General features: G+C 35.4%; 1 protein-coding gene across 1 annotated transcript in view; it reads left to right on the top strand.

Moving 5' to 3' along the window:
- HGD (homogentisate 1,2-dioxygenase) overlaps positions 1 to 22,920 on the top strand; it is a 622,110-nt gene that overhangs the window by 101,354 nt on the left and 497,836 nt on the right. The window contains exon 2 of the mRNA XM_044071510.1: positions 15,751 to 15,822. Within this exon, the coding sequence (XP_043927445.1) occupies positions 15,751 to 15,822 (72 nt within the window). The remainder of the gene's footprint in view (positions 1 to 15,750; positions 15,823 to 22,920) is intronic.

Raw genomic sequence — 22,920 nt, 5'->3', positions numbered from 1 at the left:
TGGTGGTTTGTTTGAAGGCTACAAAATGCAATGCATCACTGTATTAAAAAAATTAATTTAATCAGTGGGGTATAAAGTGGCACAGTGGTCTCCCTGGATTGAATGGACATGCCTTATAGGACTAGTTAGGTTGCGCAATAACTTGGGTAGATAAACACTGGGCAGGTAAACCCTCCTACCTGACCTGTTGTGTCCTGTTATCTAATGAATTTTGCCTATTGAATTAGGTATGGATTAGCATATAATGGGTTTAATTTGTCAAATGTTTCCTTATGCAGAATAGCGTTAAAAAACAAGAAAGGTCAAAATAAGCATTATGCCCTGCCAAGTCCTTCATCTTGTATTGCTGTTACCTCTCCAAAGAATGCCACAAGACTCAGAAAGTAAGAGTGCCCATTAACAAAACTATACCATTCTATATACAACAAAAAGGTCTCATATGCCATTTTGGATAAGCTTTATTATGAGACTTTCCAAGATTTTACCTAGGTCTAAAATTGTTTAGGCCTAATTTGACCTGCCCGTTTGTGAACTGGTAGCATTACAGTCTGAACCTATAGGGCAAGACTGGGTCCACATGATGACATTGTGTTTAACATGATTGAGAAGAATTTAGTTAAGTTTTCCTTGATTTTGTTCAGGAAATCAATCGGAGGATTTCCCCAAAGAACTCTAGCTTTTACTATGCCTGTTATCACATCCATTATCATATAAGGGATGTACACCATTGTCTCGGGTCTATATTAGATAAACGAAAGTTTATCTTACCGAACGCTGACATTATCAAAAATCCCGGAACTCAAAACTGCAATTGTGGGGGGCTGTGCCCCCCCCCCCCGCTAAATATATATTCCAACTCCGAGATTGCACTACAGTGAGGAAAGTGCAAATAATCACATCTTCACTGTACCGCAATCTCACAATTCCGGTTTCGGGTTCCACGATTTTCGCTCATGTTAGCGTTCGGTAAGATAAACTTTTGTTTATCTAATATAGACCCATTGTCTCTGTAGCATCATCATAATTTTTTTTTTTTTGGTATAAAGTCAAAAGTGAAGTATGCACAATTTGTTTCTGCAGGCACATTCCTTATGACCTGTAGATAAGATCACTTCATTTTATACACACACACACACACACACACACACACACACACACACACACACACACACACACACACACACATATATATATACAAATATATATATATATATATATATAATGTTAGTAAATCACAAAAATCAGTCTTGCAATCAGAAGAGGACTTAAGCACTCCTTATATTAGCAGCACAACTCAGGCAATCAGCTAAGTCAGAAGGAATTTTTATTAATTTACTTAATTAATTAAACTACTAAATCTATTGTATCTACCTTCCTGAATGATGTTTTTTGAAGTATACTGCGTGTATTTGCTTTTTTACTAACTGTATCAATGTAATGTAATTACAAATGTATATATTTTATTACTACCTTTTACACTATGTAACTTAGATTGTATTTGCTTTGCATTTGGAGCTTTTCTCCCCGGGCCTCCACTGAAAATGGGTACGTTCTGGCCCAGTGGACTTCCCCGGTAATCAAACTGGAAATAAATAAATAAATAAATAAATTTATTCTGAGTCTCCAGAACTAGTGTATATTAATTCTTCCTGAAGATAGATGGTGAATGCTTTCTTGAATAACTTTATTGCTTGTGAGGAATTAATTTTGTTAGAGAGACTGTTCTGTTTGTCAGGGATGAGTTTTGTGAAAGACTTTTTACAAGTGGCTAGAGAGTATTGAGATGTGTGGAGTTTAAGTTCTTCAGCATTTCCTGAAGGGTAAATAGCCTTGGTTATCATTACCTTATTATGAATTCAGCAGTTAATAATACCATGGAACTCACTGCAGTATCCAATGCAGATTTATTTAGGTAGTGAGTATGCCGTCTCAGTCTGTTTCCATAATCATGTCATTTACTATATCATAATTTGCATTGGCAAAGTCTAGGAAGGATTTATGCTAGAATCTGATTTTATAGGTTCATACATATGTACTAGGCTAGCACCTGTTGTGGGTCATGGTATTATTAACTGCTGGGTCCACATGATGACATTGTGTTTAACATGATTGAGAAGAATTTAGTTAAGTTTTCCTTGATTTTGTTCAGGTTCATCCCTGTCCATTTTCAAGTGCAGCTTTGTGTCCTCAGGCTCCAAGGGACACAAAGCTGCACTTGAAAATGGACAGGGATGAACATATCCCATTTGTTTATCGATTGGCCTTAACCATCCCATGGTCAATAGTTATATAGTACCCTAATGAGAATAACTAGGATCATACCATAGATAACATGTGGGGACCCAAACATGAGATAAAGCATTTAGGAGCTGCATTTGTCCATTATTACTACAGGGGGCAGTCCTGGGATAAATTTTCTGTTTCCAATCCATAGATCTAAGCTGCACTTAAATGGACAGGGATGAACTTTGGATGTGGAGTCTGTTCCATAACAGCAGTATTCTCTGGAAATATACCTGCCCACCAAACTGTTCTAATGATTTTGCAGAAGAGGTTTAGAGCCCTACACCAAATATTTCTGATGCCATTTTATTTGCTAATGAGCCATAAATCCATCAGTAATAGGTTTGAGGATGTCTTGCATGCCAGACATGGGTCACCTCTTAGCAGTCTGTAGGATACCTAGTATAGTAACAGGGCTTTGAGTCAGACCATGTAGGACATGTTGTTTAGCCCTTGTATCCTTTTAATAAAGTATCTCTGTGGGCTGCATGTGTTTGGACAGATACACGCCAAAGGGGACATTATATTCCATGACTGCCTAATGAGGGCTGAGTAAAAAAGAACAATGACATCCCTTGACACAATCCCTTTGTTTATAAGCTGTGCAGTATAGAAGGACTTTCTTACAACAATGGATCCAAACTGGTCAAAAGTTAGGTCACTCTACACAAAAGTTCCCAAATCCCAAACAACTAGGTCAACTCTTAGGGGTGTATTGTCAACGTGGTAGTTCCCTATGGTAGATGACTTCCCATAGGATGCAGTAATGACATTTTTTTGGTACTTAGTTTCAGACCATGATTTTGACACCAATTATTTATTTGAGACAAAACTTATTGCAGGATGACTAAGCCATTTGTGGATTCAATAACTGCTCCTAGCTTGCAGTTATCTGCAAATCTAGTCAGACAGAGACCCTTGGTATGGGCTTTCACTTCAGAAAAGTAGATGCTTAACAGGAGAGGTCCCAGCACAGAAACCTGTGCTGTGATTTTATTTTTGCATTAAAGATATTATGATTTTTGTTAATTACAGTGGGTATAACCATGAGTAGGTAGCAAAAAGATCTTAAGATTTACATTGTGCTTCACTGTTGCAGTTATATGATTTGGATTTCCTTCCATGGAAGCCCTTGGCTGGCCCAAATACCAGAGACTTGATCCCTTCTTCCAGGCCTGGAGAACACCCTGCCATCTGATGTCAGGACATCCTAGTATAAGGTGTTGTCATCCACTGCTATTACTTCACTTCTTTCTTGCCATCAGAGCCTGAAACAGTCATCAGTAATCAGTCTAAAGACATAGACAGAGCATTGAAAGATAAGTACACAGTTGAGAATCTTCTGTTTCAGTTGTTGTTAAACTGGTTACTAGATGTCAGTGACATCCAGTGTGTGCCTTGTGCCTAGAGTATGGAAAATAAATCTCTCTCTGTAATTTTCACTTTTTTGCTTGTTTTGCCTAGACTCAAAACACAACAGGCTTAATTGTCTCCTGTGTGCTTTCTTTAACTAATGAACAAGTAAGCATAGCACTGAGTCCTTGCAGAAATACTTAAAGAAAAAAGGAAAAGGAAGTAGATGATCTATGTCTTTCACATGTTGTGGTGTCCTCTGGATGTGCTGTAGATCTCCCTTGCAAAAGGAAGGAGCAGCATCCAAAAGTAGTTAGGGAGTCTGACTACAGTGTTTTTGTAATGGAGAGTCTTCCCAGGCTCAAGATTTTTTTTTATTTGTTTTTCTCCCTTTCTTTTACTCTGACAGCTGTCTCACTGCCTCTTATCCTTTACTGGGTCCAAAGCCTGAATTTGAGATGTGGCCAATGAGGATCCTAAGGATGTCCTGGGGAGGGTCATTGCTGTTTTCTTTCAAGCCAGTTTTTTTCTTATTTTATGACCTATCTCTATTTCCTGTTTCACACTTTCCCCCTCCCTTGCAGATCTCTGTGGTTACGTCCAAGGGGTGTGCTTGCAATGGATCCATAAAGTGTATTGCCCCACCTCCACAGAAGCTCAGCCATATCTCTACTCTTTCTCCCCATTGGACAACACTTTCCACTGTAACACCCCCCACCCTTCAACAGGGATGGTCACAGAAGACACTAACAGGACTGATCTCCCTCCAGTTGATGGTAATGCTCATCCCTCCCTGCTGCAACGTTAGTCTCCCAAGACACTAATTAAACATGGGTCAGCTGGGTCATAGTCAGGGCTTTATCTGTCTATGCCAATAGAGTGGCACACCAGGCTCAAGATTGTTGAAGGAGGAGAAGAGCCTTCACAGCCCCCTTTGATGACTTTTGCCAAGGCATCTGGTGAGATGCCTAGGGAAGCCACCATGTCATTGGTCCTGTCGACGCCTGCACGGATTAAGTCCGCCAAGGCATCAGATGGGTCCTGAGCCTCTAAGTAGGCACTGGCTTCTGACTCCTGTTTATGAACCTCTGAGGGAGAGGGCAGTATCCCCTGCATTAATATCCAAGAGGAGCATGCAGAAGTCCAGATGCAGGTTGCAGCCACCCACAGGCTGCCTGCACCTGTCCCTCATACTTCCCAACCTGTTGGTGTAAGAAATCTGGACAAAGTCCGACAAAATGGGGGGATAAAGGCCCAAAAATTGGGACATTTTTTAAATATTGTTCTTATAAACTTAGAACGTTGCTGGAGTAACAGAGCTTGTTTTAACATACATTTTGTGAAGGATTTGAAGATTGAAACTCAAATGTATTTTATTATTTAGTGACTTTAATCCTCAGATCATCCCAGTGATTTGCCAGAAAGCTGCAAATTTATGAGGAACAGACCAAAAATATGAGCCAAAAAATCTGGACATTCTGCGAAAATCTGGACAGTTGAGAGGTATGCTGTCCCTACCAACGGCACACCTAGGATTAGGCCCAAGTAAAAACATAAGAAAGTTATTGTCATTTTGCCCCAACCTAGGCTGCATAGATGTCAGTACCCTACCCCCCATCCCAGCCTACCCACAGGACTTAGTCAGGTCAGCTGAAGAACTCATGAAGTTTGTGAAGCTCACAGCTGAGCCCTGATAGGGAACCTACAACAAGAACTTCTCCTGGTAAAAAAAAAAGGGATTCTTCACCCCAGAAGTCCTCAGATTCCTATGATTCAGATGAAGATGAGTTGGCATACTTGGATCAAGTTTCTATCAGGTCATTTGCCAACTCAGAAGACACTATCGCCTCAGCCTCATCATCTGAGAACTTATCTTTTCGGGCTATTCACCATAAAATGAGACAGTTTTTCAGATGGAAAGCTCAGGATTACCCAGAGTCCAAGTTCTTAGCCTTCTAGAGCTTAAGACTCTGTCTATTCTTTTAGTACTAGAGATAGGTGATGATGTTATACAAGATGGATCTAATTAAATAATCAAAAGTTTTAAACAGTGCAATGGAAAACACTGAACCAGGATCGTCAAATCTGGAAAACACTGAGAAAACAAAAACAACAAAAATGTATTTTCTGCAGGATGAAAAGCCCCCTTCACCATCACACCCACTGCTAATGATATATATATATATATATATATATATATATATATATACACTCATATATATATATATATATATATATATATATATATATATATACACATACACACACATACATATATATATATATATATATATATATATATATATATATATATATATATATACACTCATAGATATATATATATATATATATATATATATATATATATATATATATATATATATATATATATACTGTCTCCAAGATTGTACTGTTATGTGGAAATGGGTGGAAATGGCCAAATCACATTTACACACAGAATTCAATGTTTCAGTGATTTGATGTTCCTGGCACAATGTTTTGCACAGTGATTTTTTTTGTCATTTGATAACATGAAGGATACCCACACAGGAATCCCTGCAGCCTGACTCCCAGCCACCTGCCACCAGGAAACCTCATGGATTCTATAGAGTCTAGGGCTCTCATGGACTCCTCTACAGGAATCCCACAGTGGATCCTGCGATGATCTCCTCAGGCTGCAAGGGACACAAAGGCTGCACCTCAAAGAATACCTTATCAAATAATAATGAAAGTAGAACTCTTGACAGGCAGGGTAATAAAAAGTCTATACTTTAGCTCCCCTTCCCTTTTGAGCCTTACATTTTCAGTTCCATATGGTTAAATTCATGGAATTCTTCCTGTACTAGGGGAAACAGAAGCTTGGGGGGGATGAAGAAGAAGAAGAAGTCTATTCAAAAAGAGCTGCTGAACCTATGCAGCACTAGTTCTCAGGCTGCAAAGCACTCTTTAGAAGCATTAAGCAGAGCAGCTGCACAGGACTGGTCATCAGAAGACATGCCTGGCCGAGAGAGCAGTCCCTAACTGTCTGTGTCAAGGCAAAAATTGTTGATGCCCCATTAGACAAAGAGTTTTACTTTGGGCCACTGGTGCAAAGCTTTTTTAAAATATTGGAAGAAAATGCTATAGCTATACAGGGCTCTACTTTTAAAGCTCGAAGTGTCAAAACTTTGAATTTCTTATCATCGAGACCATAAGACTGATGTTTTGAAACTTCTAAACTGAAAAAAAAAATAAAAACTTTTTTTTACATTTTTCTTACATTTTTGCAGGGGGCAAGCCCCCCTACACCCCACACCCCCTGCTAATTATATATACCAACTCCGAGATCATACTACAGAGAGGAAAATGGGAAATTTCCTGTTCTGCTCTGTATGGCGATCTTCATTTAAACCATTCAAAGTTTCAAAACTTTGATTTTATGGTCTTGACCATAAGAAATTTGAAGTTTTGAAACTTTGAGTTATAAAAAGTAGACCCCTATACAGACATTTAAGGACTTTCTGCAGGTCCCACTGCCTAGATTCAGTAGAAACTACCCTTAGATCTTGTCCTTTCATACCTTTGAACCCAAGTTCAGAAGCAAAAAAGCCGGAGAGACAAGCAGTCAAGAAAGTGGCAAGCCAACCCTAAGATCAGACCTATTGGGTCTCATTCCAGGGATCCAGCAGGGAGCAGCTATGAGTCAGAAAAGCACATCCTTGTCCCCTGCCCAGAAAACTCCACCCCAGTCCAGCTCCTAATACAAGACTAGTGGGTAGACTCTCCCTCTTTCTAATCAGTTGGCTAGTTTTTCTCCCAAGGCAGGTGGATCCTAAACATGTTAAAGTCAGGATGCGAGATGCGGTTCTTTTCCATTCCAAGGATCGGAGGCATTCCTCTAACTCCAAAAGGGCAACTTCAAGAGGCACAGGCTTAAACTCAAATTATGCTAAATAAAAGTTCCATAGAACTTGCTCCACAAAAGAGATAGGGACAGGGTTTTACTCCAGGTTATTTCTGGTTACAAGAAAAGAAGGGCCCTGGAGGTTAATTTTAGATCTCTCAAATCGAAACAAGTTTCCTATCGTCCTAAAATTCAGAATGCTTACCTTACAGAAACTCTTTCCATTGATTGCCCCACAGGCAGTCATTGCCAGTCTGGACATGGTGGATGCTTACCACCACAATTCCATTGCAGAGGAGCACATATGACATTTTCATTTCTGGACAGAGGGTATTCACTATCAATTTTGTACATTGCCCTTTAGCTTATGTATTGTTCCCAGAGTTCTCACCAAACATCTGACACCAGTAATTACATTTGTAGGACAAAGGGCATCCACATTTACCCCTATCTGGATATCTGCCTTATTCAGGCAAACGTGGCAGGGGAGCTAAATACATCAATCCAGCTGACCATGCAATACCTATCATATCTGGGCTTCTCAATCAATCTGAAAAAGTCCAGCCTACTTCCTTGCACCAAAGTAACTTTTCTGCAGGTAGTGTTGGACTCCAAACTGCAAAAAGCCTTTCTGCCTCTGGGAAACATAATATTTCTTACCTATTGCTTTCAACTGATGATACAGCAGGAATCAGCCACAGCAAGAGAACTTCTCAGAGTACTGGGCTTATGTGGCATCTTGCATTTTGATGATACCCTTGGGCAAACTGTGCATTAAGAAGATCCAGTGGCATCTGCAAAGTGTCTGGTGCCAACTTTAGTATCTTTGCACATCAAAATAGTACTACTTATCTGTGTCAAGAAAGAACTCCTGTGGTGGATAAAGGCCTTCGCATTTAACATAGGAATTCCCTTCAGTATTCGGGCAGTACTTCAAGTAATAATTACAAACTCCTCAGATCTCGCTTGAGGTGCACAGTCAGGGGAAATAACAGTACAAGGTAGGTGGGACAGGCCATTCATAAAGAAATATATCAACCTGAATGAAATGATGTCTTTACTCATGGGCCTCATGGCATTCAAACAAAAATGAACACCATGCACTGCGTTGGTAAGGACAGTGATTTGGTATGTCATCATATAGGGAGTTACACATTCCTACCCCAAATGCTAGCTGACCATGCTACTTTAGGAGATGACAAAGGGAATGGGACTTTACTTACTGGAACAGTACCTTCCAGGAACAGAAAACAGTGTAACAGACCTTTTCAACAGGGCAGTGATAAACCCATATGAATGGTTGCAAAGGCTAACAAACAATTTGGGTATGCCAAAAGTAGACTGTTTGCCTCAAAAGAAAGTAGGCAGATTAACACATTTTACTTAAGGGCCCCAACTTGTGGGGTCTGGAGGAAACCATCTCCTTCACCTGGACTTCTCTGTTTCTGTATGCTCTCTCCCTACCACTCATGCCTAGAGTATTTCAAAAGATCAGGGAGGATGGGCAAAAGGCAATCCTGGCAGCATCTTTTTGGCCTAGACATCACTGGTTTTCCATGGTCCATAACATGGCCAATGAAAAATCTTGGGTGTTGCCACTGAAGGTGGACTTTTTCTGTCAGAACAGGGTATCCACCATAGTCTCCCACTTGGTGACCTCAAAGCTGACAGGGTGGATGATATGATCCTCTTGCCTTCCAGACAGCTTTTTGATAAATTCATCTTACTAATTCTCAAAGAAACTAGAAGATCCAGTACCAGGAAATCATACACCTCAAAATGGACAAAATTCTTCCACTGGTGCTGATCTAAGAGGCAACAGTCCTTGCAAGCACCACTGCACCTTGACTTATCCTGATTTGCAGAACACTGCATGAAAGGGCTCTTCTCCTCCTCTTTTAAAACCCATAACTCTGCCTTCTTGGCTTCCCTGCCTGTTTGTGCACCTAGCTTTATTTACTTGTCCTACCCTAAAGCAATTTTTTAGGGGATCCTTCATCTCAGGCCCCCTTTCTGTGACCTGAACTTTGTCCTAGGAAAGCTAACTCTGTTTCTGTTCAAGCTGCCTCCGCTGACCTCAAGGTCACCACCTAGAAAACTGACCTTTTAGTAGCTCTCACCTGAACTGCAAACACTTATGTGTAAGGAACCCTCTCTAGTGTAAGGAACTCTCTCTAATCTTCCATAAAGGCAGATTTTCCCTATGAATCAACCCCTCCTTTATACCTAATGTAGTTTCTAAAATCTACCTCAGTCAAGCTATCTACTTGCCTGTCTTCTGTCTGAACCCACAAAACAAAGGGGAGAGAGCTCACATTCCTTGGATAGTCACAGATAGTTTTGATTCTACTTGGATGAAACAAAAAAGAGAAAATCTGACCAATTATTTGCAGTCTTTTCAAAAAAATAAAGAAGGAAAAGTTATCAGGAAACATTCTATCTCAAAGTGGATCCCTAGCTACATTGCTTTCTGTTACAAACACCATGGTAAATGGGCGCCTGATCACATTAGGGCTACAGCAACTATTCCTGCTTTCCTCAGAGTCACCTACCCAATTCATACCAGATGCATTTATCTGGTCCTCAGTGCGCACTTCCCAAACACTGCAATTTTGTCGCAGCTTCCAGGGTTAAGTCAGAATTCAAATCTGATGTCCTGCAGGATCTCATCTTTTTTCCTTAGCATTCACATTCATCAACCCCTTTCATAAAACTCTGTGAATCATCCCACAGCTGTTTACTGTAACAATGAAGCTCAATGCATGTAGTACTGTTGTGCATGTATGGGTCTACTTCATAACACTGAAATTTCATAACTTTGAATTTCATAACATTGAGACCATAACATCGAAAATTCAAAACACTGAAAACCCAAAACATTGAAAACTCAGAACATTAAAAGTGTGCTTCATAACCTTGAAAACTACATTGCACAAGTAAATAATATCACCTCCACCTACAACACCACCTAACTAAGAAAAAGACTTTCTACTACGCTTCTGCAGGGGCACCCCACACCCCCTGTAAATTAAATATACCAACTCCAAGATCGCACTACAGTGGGAAAAAAATAATTTCCTGACCTCAGTGTATGGTGATTGTGATACAGTGAGGTCAGGAAATTAACTTTTTTCTACAGTAGTGTGATCTTGGAGTTGGTATATTTAATTTAAGGGGGGTGTGGGGGACAGAGCCCCTCACATGGGGGACACAGGGGGCTTGCCCCCCTGCAGAAACATAGTAGAAAGTGTGTTTGTTAGTTAGGTGTTGTTATAGGTGGAGAGGATGTTATTTACATATGCATTGTAGTTTTCAATGTTATGAGGTACACTTATAGTGTTCTGAATTTTCAATGTTTTGGGTTTTCAATGTTTTGGGATTTAGATGTTTTGGTCTCAATGTTATGAAATGTCAATGTTATGAAGTCGACCTGCATGTACGTACTATAAATATAGATGTTTGAGTGTCTTCACTGTTGCAGTAACTATTTTTCTCCTTCCCTCCATTCCATCTGTTGTTTGCCAAGAGTGGTGCATGCCATGCTACACCCCCTTAGGTTCATTCTTCCATGCCTAGATAGCTCCACCCCTGTTTATGATGGCCTTACCTTCTGAGGAAGGTTCTTGGCAGGTCATGCTCCCTGCCAGGGATGGAGAGAGGAGGGCTCTGGTCCTGGGGCAATAAAATACTGATGGTAGGCACTGGATGATGACAGGACATTCTGACATTGGATGGGAGGGTGTCCACTTGGCCTAGGGGAAGAGATCAAGTCTGTGCTATTTGGGTCATCCAAGGGCTTCTATAGAAGGAAATCCCAAAGGTTATTACTGCAACAATGAAGACACTCAAACATCTATTTATATATATATATATATATATATATATATATATATATATATATATATATATATATAGTATGAAGATGCACAACTCTGCTTTTGTCAGTACTGTGTCTAAGATATTGCCATTTTTAGTTAAAGTTTCCTGTATTCATTCCAAATTGTTTTGATTCACATAGTCATTCAATATTCAGACATATTTATTTGATGTTGAGTAATTTACAAAGTCTTCCTTACTGTGGCAGTTTTAAATGCTGTCTGTAAATCACAATTTACTAACTGTAAACCATCTCTGTAACCATAATTTTATACCCTCTGTCTTAAATCCTAAACATCACCTACTTTGCACAAAACCTTGTACCTATTTTTATAAGCAAATCTGTGTATTTTAATAAAGATGATAATAAAATGTTAGGAAAAATGTAATCCTTTAGTTATCTGCCCCTTATGTTCATTTGACTACGAAGTTCCCCCTGACTCCGCTTTCACTGGCTTTTATAAGTAAACACAAAATATATCAATTTGTGAAGACACTCCCCTTAAAGTAATTAAATTAATTGGTCCTTCTTTTGTGTTCCACAGACCCAGAATACTGGCTACTCACACATAACTACTTGTGTGATCTTAAAATTGATCCCCAATACTGTTCTAAGATGGTTATACTTTGTTATACTTTGTGTGTTCTCAATTACCATTGCTATGCACTAATTTTAGAATTATACAGTGTGTTATGTTTTACTAGCTGTTTTCTTTGCTATTAATTGATCTGAGAAAACACTAGCTGTCATCTTAGCAAGACTATTAACAATCGATTTTCTGAAGTAGTGTAGCATTTACCCCATATTGACTGACAACCTACTTCTCCTAACACTTAATGTTTTCACCTGTGAGAGATGCACAGACACCAACCAAATTCTTAACAATTTTATGAGTATATTAAGAAGTTTATTCAAAATTTGCAGTTCACATGTATCTGAATGGTTACTGATTATTGTTTTATCTAAGACACTGAAAGAGTATCTTAATAATGAAATAACTTTAACACAGGTTTCAAAAACTACTGATATGTTAAATTTAAGAATCCAGACCTAGTTGGTTTTAATGCAGTACTCTCCTCCTGATTAAAAATAAATCCATTTCTTGATGACTCATATAATTACATTACAAAATATTCATCCATGACCTCTACCTTAATTATTTGCCATATTTATTCACAAACATAATTCAGATTCCTCCCTATTTAACAGTTGTAGACCAGTTTTCTTAATTAACCTACATATCAAAATTTTAACTTTCATCTTGGCTAGAGATTTTTTTTTTGCTTATTTTTGCCTCTGATTTCTGTTGATCATCAGTCCACTCAACTGACACATTTCTTCCACAACACCAGGGTGAGGGTCAGCTGGGAGGGACCATCATTCAGACAGCTATCAGTGGTGGTTTCAGTTTTTATGCTGCCACCCTATCCCCTGCTCACATTCAGTGAAGTGCCAGGGGTGGGGGACATGCAATTGGCTGACAACAAAGGGGATCCCATCACTTCTGCAAGGTTTTCCTCTCATGCAGACTTGCATAAGAGGTGGTTTCCCCAGTCTCGGCCTGGAAAACCGCATGACCCAGTGTACTCCCAAGTCCCTTCCCATTCCCCAAGGGAGGTGAGAGAGAGCCACTCGTCTTGTGTCAGGGCTGCTAATCCAACCCCCATTCATTTTTGTTGTAGTCATGACTCTGTTAGTCTGCACTATGGAATCAGGCCATATTGGCTACAGATTTAGATAATACTGTTCCAAGTTAATTGCAGCACATCAGTCTGGTTTCATGAAAATATGCAATCACAGACACTAACAACATACAAACTAATAACATATCATACTTCAAAAAGTTATAACTAAAAAGTATATCTTGTGTTAAATGTTGCCAAAGTATTTGACTGTGTACTTGTCTTTTATTATTAAATCTCTTAATTTCCTCATGTCTGTCATTATAAATAAATCAAATGTGTACGGTTGTGCTTTAAGATTTCTAATTGTTAACAGACACATAGAAATACTTACTGGAGCAGATCAAGGTTATCTGCTGTCTCCACATTTATAGATTTTCCATTATTGCTGTTTTTCTACAATATTTTAAACATCTTCATATTCCTTTTGTTAAGTTCCAGAATTCAGAAAACTGTATCAATTCATTTACAGGCAACATTATGCTATAATTACCCAATACTTTTATATCCGTTTTGTCATTATTTTATTAAGGATTATAAAATAATTGTGGGGTTTCTAACAATGCATTAAATCTCAAGAAATGAATTATGTGTTTGGAGTAGAAATTTCAATTCATAACTCTAAGAAGATAAATCATTTGCATGCAACATTTTCTAGCATTAAATATCTGGGTATTAAATATATAAAGATATTAAAAACTTAGTTTCCAGCAAGCTTAACACAATTTTAGATCAAATAAATTTGATTTGGATAGATGGGTTAATGTAAATTCATGGTTTTGGCTAGTGACTAAGTCATTAAAATAAATATACTGACATCAATGTATTACTGTATCATTACAAATATTGCAAGCAGTGTGTAATAAAACAAACCTGTAAATAAAATGATTGCCATCTTCATCTGGAACAAAATACAATGCATATCATACCAATTTTGTTGACACCAAGGCGAAATGGGGTCTATAAACTGCAAACATTAGGCTTTATTACCTTGTTACCAGATTTATTAAATGACTTGTATAATATATACATTTATTTGGTGACTAGGTTGATATCTTACAATTTACCATGGGATCCACAACTAAAACTTATCATTTGTTTTAAGTTCTGCCTTTTATTAATAGCTGTTGTGGACATTTTAAACTTTCATCAGTCCTAATACAGTTAATAGGTTAATGCCTGATCTTAAAAAGTTAAGTGAGTTACTATTTTGCCAGCTGCTCTTAAACAATCTCATTATTGCTCCAGATTCTAAGATGTTATCTCTTGATTAATCGACAGACATTATAAAATAAAATGAAACTTGTATCAACCAGCAAGTTAGTAAGATGCTGAAACTCATTCATTATCTATTACTATGTGACATATTGCAGTCTCTACATTTTTATCAGTTACCTCCCACAGTTAAGAGGCTTTTAATGAAATTAATACTTAGGTAACCAAGACACATTTCAAACACTCAATATTATTTTCTTTACAAGAGAATATTTTAAGATGGTTTTTACTTTGTAATTTACATGTATAAATGTTGGTCTGTTTTCTTGACTGGGGAAAAGGTTCAGTAATCCTGGAAAAAAATATTTGGCAGAATGCCTGTAGGCTTCAGCTATACGTAATAGTTTGATATATATTATGTTGAACCATAGTACAGATATTACTCATATAAAACTAGCTTTAAATAGGTTTTCTATTTCAGCATACTGTTCAATATGTAGAGACACAACCAAAAGCAGCAAGCTTAGAAGTCCTAAAACTTAAGAGAAAAGCAGAAGCAAGGCTCAGGAAACCAACTTTAATAGCCACACTGGAACACTGGTTAGCGCTTTCGTCTCTCACCAAATTCACATGAGACTTCATCAGGAAAATGATTCAGTACTCTGACTAGATTTGTTTGAGCATCTACTGACCCTGTGCACCAAACGGTTAGTTTCACAGAGGCAGATATGCTTTGGTAGAATATATAGTAACCATGTATAACACATAGCCGGTGGATCTAGATGCTTAAGGTAAAATGTCGCATAATAAAGTACCCAGAATTCTACCATGACTGTCTTCTTCTTCATACAGGAAATAGTGTATTACAGGTTTTTGAAGGTACTGTGGCATATAAATAAGCATTAACCATTTATTTATTTCAGTTTGATGACTGGGGAAGTCCACTGGGCCTAAAAAGAACTCGTTTTCAGGTGGGGAGAAAAGCTCCAGTAACAATGGCAAACATATTAACATATAGGTAAACAAAGCAAAGAAGTCATACAGCTTTATGCAGCATTCTACCGTAAAAAAAAAATTACATTTTACAATAATAATAAAATCTAACAAGTGTACAGTTTTTTATTCTGAGATGACTTGCAGAAATGTGAAAGCATAGCAGATCAAAAGCAAACCTTACACCAGGTGAAAGCCATTCTGACATTTTATGTCTTTCTCCACTGTGGAGGTAAGAGAATCCATAAATTTGAAGGGCACTAGTATACTAAAAAATAAAGTCTGCATCACAAATATGAAAATGAAAAGCTGAAATTATTATTGTTGAATTTACAGATATTAAATGTTAAGAATTTTCCACTCCTGTTTATTTAAGAGAGAGTGCAGAATAAAATGCTAGTATTTTATACTTCCTTCACACCTATATTTACCTTAGCAATTGTTTGTCTTTGTTTCTGTTTTAGTATATGTCAGGTTTTGGCAATGAGTTTACTTCTGAAGATCCTCGATGTCCTGGAGCACTACCTGAGGGCCAGGTACTATACTCTTTATTTTTATTTTTAAAAGACTGCAGTGCTGATGTCCTTTGCTAACTAACACTTGTAAAACTGAAAAATGTGAAAACACACTTGAAGGTACTGATAAAGTGTCTTGCAATGCTCCCAGACCACATGTAAGTGGTTTTACAGATTTTTTATTTTATTAAAATGGATGGAAATATATGAGCAATGAAACGTTGAATTATTGTCAGATATGAGCAAGCCAGTGGAAAAAATAAGAAAATTATATGTGTTACTTAATAAAGCCTGTATCTAAAGAGATAACACAAATAGAACATGAAATAAAATCAGATAAAATTAGCAGATGTTACATACACAAAGTTTATTAAATAAATCAGGATGGTGTACAACTTTAGGATTCTGCTTAACAGCTATAGGATCCAGTATTTAGTCCTTGTGTTTAATATTCTGTACATGCGGACTCAGAGTGTTTTCTATGAGAATGTCAGACTCGTCCCACCTCCTAAACACATGTACTTTTATGTTTCATTTAGCTTTGCCGTTGTGGCTTGTATTGTAGCAGAAAAGGGTTCATGGTAAATCACTTCACTTAGCCACTTAATAAATGAATACAGTTTAAAAAGTTAGAAGTGATCAATCAAATTGCCATTTACATAAAATAATGTTAACATATGATGGCATGGCATGATTCATTAATGGAGTCAGAGAAGACATTCAAATCAGCCTGCTGCAACACTTAAGTTACAGTAGCTGTTTTTTCTGGATTCAATATGTAGTTTAAGCAAATTGCTTACTTTAAAAATTCCAACCTCTATTAAAACGATAGAAAATGTTACAGCTGTGAAAAGTGTGTCAGAGCTATTATGCTTAGAAGTATCTTTTGTGATTCTATGAAAAGTAAAAATTATATTTTTTATGGTTGAATCTTTAGGCTCAAGACTGGACTACGTAAGAGACCATTTGTGCATCATAAACCACTGTAGGATAGCCTCCTGGAAATGAAGAGCTGTTGTCATCAGTGAAATAAATGGTGTCTCTCACAGGCATTTTCACTTTAAACTGTACTTATAGACACAACAGAAAAAGAAAAACAAATTCAAGGGGTTTGCACAGCAATATTTTAGTAAATGGAGCAAATATAAATAGAAAAGAGCATATATAAATTAAGATATTATTAAAATTAGTTTTGTGAATAAAAATATTTTTAATTGGTATTATTAAGGAGTGTGTGCTAAATGTGTTCAAGTAATATACCCAATAAAGGAGCGTATAAATGGAAATAGAAATGCAAAAAATAATAAATAAATAAAAAAAATCACCATAACAGTAGATGCCAGAAGAAAGAAAAATGAATTTCCAGAAATAAAGTTAATGAACTCACTATATTCAAACTGAATTGATAAGGGAATTCAGAGACTAGCTTAGTTTTTAAATATCCAGTTGAAAAACTCAAGAGCTATTTATTGCATTGGTGTTTATATGATTAACACACATTGAGTACTATGGATGTCTATAAATAATGCATCAAGTGCCATACATGTGAATGTTTTGCTCTATCAACACTGCTATTTCTATATTTGTATGGATAGATATATATATATATGTATTTATTTCTCTCTGTATGTATATATATATATATATATATATATATATATATATATATATATATATATACATATATAGTGACAGTTCAAGAATCGTGTGCAACTAAGTGAACTGTAGTGCATATTGTGTGAAAGGTAGTATGTGTGATTTGAATAACTTCCAGGTTGGTTAATAAAGGTAAGTGGTTTTGTGGCAGGATTGGGAGTTTGTGTGCAAGTGTGTATATTTTAGATTTGGAGTAAAGATTAGGTAAGGGGGCAAGTTTAGTGCATGTGTATATATGTATGTGTTTTAGAGTTAGGATAAGGGTTACATAAGGTGATAGATCTACTGTGTGTGTTTTAGGGTTAGGGTAAGGGTTAAGTAGGAGTATGCATGTGTGTGTGTGTGTGTGTGTGTGTGTGTGTGTGTGTGTGTGTGTGTGTGTGTGTGTGCGCATGTGCATGGTGAGTGTCCAAGTTGTCTTGTGTAGTGGTAGTGTTAGGGAAGGGGTTTTATTAAGGTAAGGTGAATAGCTAGGGTTAGAGGAACATTTAAGGCTAGCATGCATAACTAAGGTTGGCAGATGAGCTTCTTAACTTAATAATGCCTACTGATCCTAACCCTGCCTCTGTCCCTAACAGTAACCATGCATCTTACCTTAAAAAAATCTCTTTCCATAACACTACCACTATTCGCATACATTTGAGGAGAATGTTTAGTAGTGTTATTGGTAGTACATCTGGAAAAGAAATTTGCTTCCTTTTTCAATGTGCCTTTAGTCGCTAATTTGTTTTGTCAATATAATGACTTCAGCATGTTTTGGTCAATGTTTTTTGTGTCAATTCATTTAACATGTGGAGAAGTCCTTATATATATATATATATATATATATATATATAGAGAGAGAGAGAGAGAGAGTGAGGAGGAGATGATAGATATGTAATTATCTCTCTGTATTGATATATATATATATATATATAGAGAGAGAGAGAGAGGAGGAGATGATAGATATGTAATTATCTCTCTGTATTGAGATATATATATATATATATATAGAGAGAGAGAGAGAGAGGAGATGATAGATATGTAATTATCTCTCTGTATTGAGATATATATATATATATATATAGAGAGAGAGAGAGAGAGAGAGGAGGAGATGATAGATATGTAATTATCTCTCTGTATTGATATATATATATATATAGAGAGAGAGAGAGTGAGGAGGAGATGATAGATATGTAATTATCTCTCTGTATTGATATATATATATATATATAGAGAGAGAGAGAGAGGAGATGATAGATATGTAATTATCTCTCTGTATTGAGATATATATATATATATATAGAGAGAGAGAGTGAGGAGGAGATGATAGATATGTAATTATCTCTCTGTATTGAGATATATATATATATATATAGAGAGAGAGAGGAGCAGATGATAGATATGTAATTATCTCTCTGTATTGATATATATATATATATATAGAGAGAGAGAGAGAGGAGCAGATGATAGATATGTAATTATCTCTCTGTATTGATATATATATATATATATATAGAGAGAGAGAGAGAGAGAGAGGAGCAGATGATAGATATGTAATTATCTCTCTGTATTGATATATATATATATATATATATATAGAGAGAGAGAGAGAGAGAGGAGCAGATGATAGATATGTAATTATCTCTCTGTATTGATATATATATATATATATATAGAGAGAGAGAGAGAGAGAGGAGCAGATGATAGATATGTAATTATCTCTCTGTATTGATATATATATATATAGAGAGAGAGAGGAGCAGATGATAGATATGTAATTATCTCTCTGTATTGATATATATATATATATATAGAGAGAGAGAGAGAGAGAGATGATAGATATGTAATTATCTCTGTATTGATATATATATATATATATAGAGAGAGAGAGAGAGGAGATGATAGATATGTAATTATCTCTCTGTATTGATATATATATATATATAGAGAGAGAGAGAGAGAGGAGATGATAGATATGTAATTATCTCTCTGTATTGAGATATATATATATATATATAGAGAGAGAGTGAGGAGGAGATGATAGATATGTAATTATCTCTCTGTATTGATATATATATATATATATATATAGAGAGAGAGAGAGAGAGGAGATGATAGATATGTAATTATCTCTCTGTATTGATATATATATATATATATATATAGAGAGAGAGAGAGAGAGAGGAGATGATAGATATGTAATTATCTCTCTGTATTGATATATATATATATATATATAGAGAGAGAGAGAGAGAGGAGCAGATGATAGATATGTAATTATCTCTCTGTATTGATATATATATATATATATATATATAGAGAGAGAGAGAGAGAGAGAGGAGATGATAGATATGTAATTATCTCTCTGTATTGAGATATATATATATATATATATATATAGAGAGAGAGAGAGGACATGATACATATGTAATTATCTCTCTGTATTGATATATATATATATATAGAGAGAGAGAGAGAGAGAGAGAGGAGATGATAGATATGTAATTATCTCTCTGTATTGAGATATATATATATATATATAGAGAGAGAGTGAGGAGGAGATGATAGATATGTAATTATCTCTCTGTATTGAGATATATATATATATATAGAGAGAGAGAGAGTGAGGAGGAGATGATAGATATGTAATTATCTCTCTGTATTGAGATATATATATATATATAGAGAGAGAGAGAGAGAGAGAGAGGAGATGATAGATATGTAATTATCTCTCTGTATTGAGATATATATATATATATATAGAGAGAGAGAGAGAGAGAGAGGAGATGATAGATATGTAATTATCTCTCTGTATTGAGATATATATATATATATATAGAGAGAGAGAGAGTGAGGAGGAGATGATAGATATGTAATTATCTCTCTGTATTGAGATATATATATATATATATAGAGAGAGAGAGAGAGAGAGGAGGAGATGATAGATATGTAATTATCTCTCTGTATTGAGATATATATATATATATATAGAGAGAGTGAGGAGGAGATGATAGATATGTAATTATCTCTCTGTATTGGGATATATATATATATATATATAGAGAGAGTGAGGAGGAGATGATAGATATGTAATTATCTCTCTGTATTGATATATATATATATATATATATATAGAGAGAGAGAGAGAGAGGAGATGATAGATATGTAATTATCTCTCTGTATTGATATATATATATATATATATATAGAGAGAGAGAGAGAGAGAGAGGAGATGATAGATATGTAATTATCTCTCTGTATTGATATATATATATATATATATATATAGAGAGAGAGGAGATGATAGATATGTAATTATCTCTCTGTATTGATATATATATATATATATATATAGAGAGAGAGAGAGAGAGGAGATGATAGATATGTAATTATCTCTCTGTATTGATATATATATATATAGAGAGAGAGAGGAGCAGATGATAGATATGTAATTATCTCTCTGTATTGATATATATATATATATATATAGAGAGAGAGAGAGAGAGAGAGAGAGGAGCAGATGATAGATATGTAATTATCTCTCTGTATTGATATATATATATATAGAGAGAGAGGCAGAGAGAGAGAGTATAATCTCATATATATATATATATATAGAGAGAGAGAGAGAGGAGCAGATGATAGATATGTAATTATCTCTCTGTATTGATATATATATATATATATATATAGAGAGAGAGAGAGAGAGAGAGAGGAGCAGATGATAGATATGTAATTATCTCTCTGTATTGATATATATATATATATATATAGAGAGAGAGAGAGAGAGAGGAGATGATAGATATGTAATTATCTCTCTGTATTGATATATATATATATATATATAGAGAGAGAGAGAGAGAGAGGAGCAGATGATAGATATGTAATTATCTCTCTGTATTGATATATATATATATATATAGAGAGAGAGAGAGAGAGAGAGAGAGAGATGATAGATATGTAATTATCTCTCTGTATTGATATATATATATATATATAGAGAGAGAGAGAGAGAGAGAGATGATAGATATGTAATTATCTCTCTGTATTGATATATATATATATATATATAGAGAGAGAGAGAGAGAGAGAGAGAGGAGCAGATGATAGATATGTAATTATCTCTCTGTATTGATATATATATATATATATATATATATATAGAGAGAGAGAGAGGAGCAGATGATAGATATGTAATTATCTCTCTGTATTGATATATATATTAATTATCTCTGTATATATATATATATATATATATAGAGAGAGAGAGAGAGAGGAGATGATAGATATGTAATTATCTCTCTGTATTGATATATATATATATATATAGAGAGAGAGAGAGAGGAGCAGATGATAGATATGTAATTATCTCTCTGTATTGATATATATATATATATATATAGAGAGAGAGAGAGAGAGAGGAGATGATAGATATGTAATTATCTCTCTGTATTGATATATATATATATATATATATATAGAGAGAGAGAGAGAGAGAGGAGATGATAGATATGTAATTATCTCTCTGTATTGATATATATATATATATATAGAGAGAGAGAGAGAGAGAGAGAGGAGATGATAGATATGTAATTATCTCTCTGTATTGAGATATATATATATATATATAGAGAGAGAGAGAGAGAGCAGATGATAGATATGTAATTATCTCTCTGTATTGATATATATATATATATATATATAGAGAGAGAGAGAGAGAGAGGAGATGATAGATATGTAATTATCTCTCTGTATTGAGATATATATATATATATATAGAGAGAGAGAGAGAGAGAGAGGAGCAGATGATAGATATGTAATTATCTCTCTGTATTGATATATATATATATATATATATAGAGAGAGAGAGAGAGAGAGAGGAGATGATAGATATGTAATTATCTCTCTGTATTGATATATATATATATATATATATAGAGAGAGAGAGAGAGAGAGAGAGATGATAGATATGTAATTATCTCTCTGTATTGAGATATATATATATATATATAGAGAGAGAGAGAGAGAGAGAGGAGATGATAGATATGTAATTATCTCTCTGTATTGATATATATATATATATATATAGAGAGAGAGAGAGAGAGAGGAGATGATAGATATGTAATTATCTCTCTGTATTGATATATATATATATATATATAGAGAGAGAGAGAGAGAGAGGAGGAGATGATAGATATGTAATTATCTCTCTGTATTGATATATATATATATATATATAGAGAGAGAGAGAGAGAGAGAGAGAGGAGCAGATGATAGATATGTAATTATCTCTCTGTATTGATATATATATATATATATAGAGAGAGAGAGAGAGAGAGAGAGGAGATGATAGATATGTAATTATCTCTCTGTATTGATATATATATATATATATATATATAGAGAGAGAGAGAGAGAGAGGAGATGATAGATATGTAATTATCTCTCTGTATTGAGATATATATATATAATGCACACTGG

Source organism: Protopterus annectens, chromosome 5.part0 (genome assembly GCF_019279795.1).
Source record: "Protopterus annectens isolate FY-2018-M chromosome 5.part0, PAN1.0, whole genome shotgun sequence".
NCBI classification, from domain to species: Eukaryota; Metazoa; Chordata; order Ceratodontiformes; family Protopteridae; genus Protopterus; species Protopterus annectens.
Note: the sequence above shows the minus strand (reverse complement) of the source record. Positions and strands in the feature narration are given on the sequence as shown.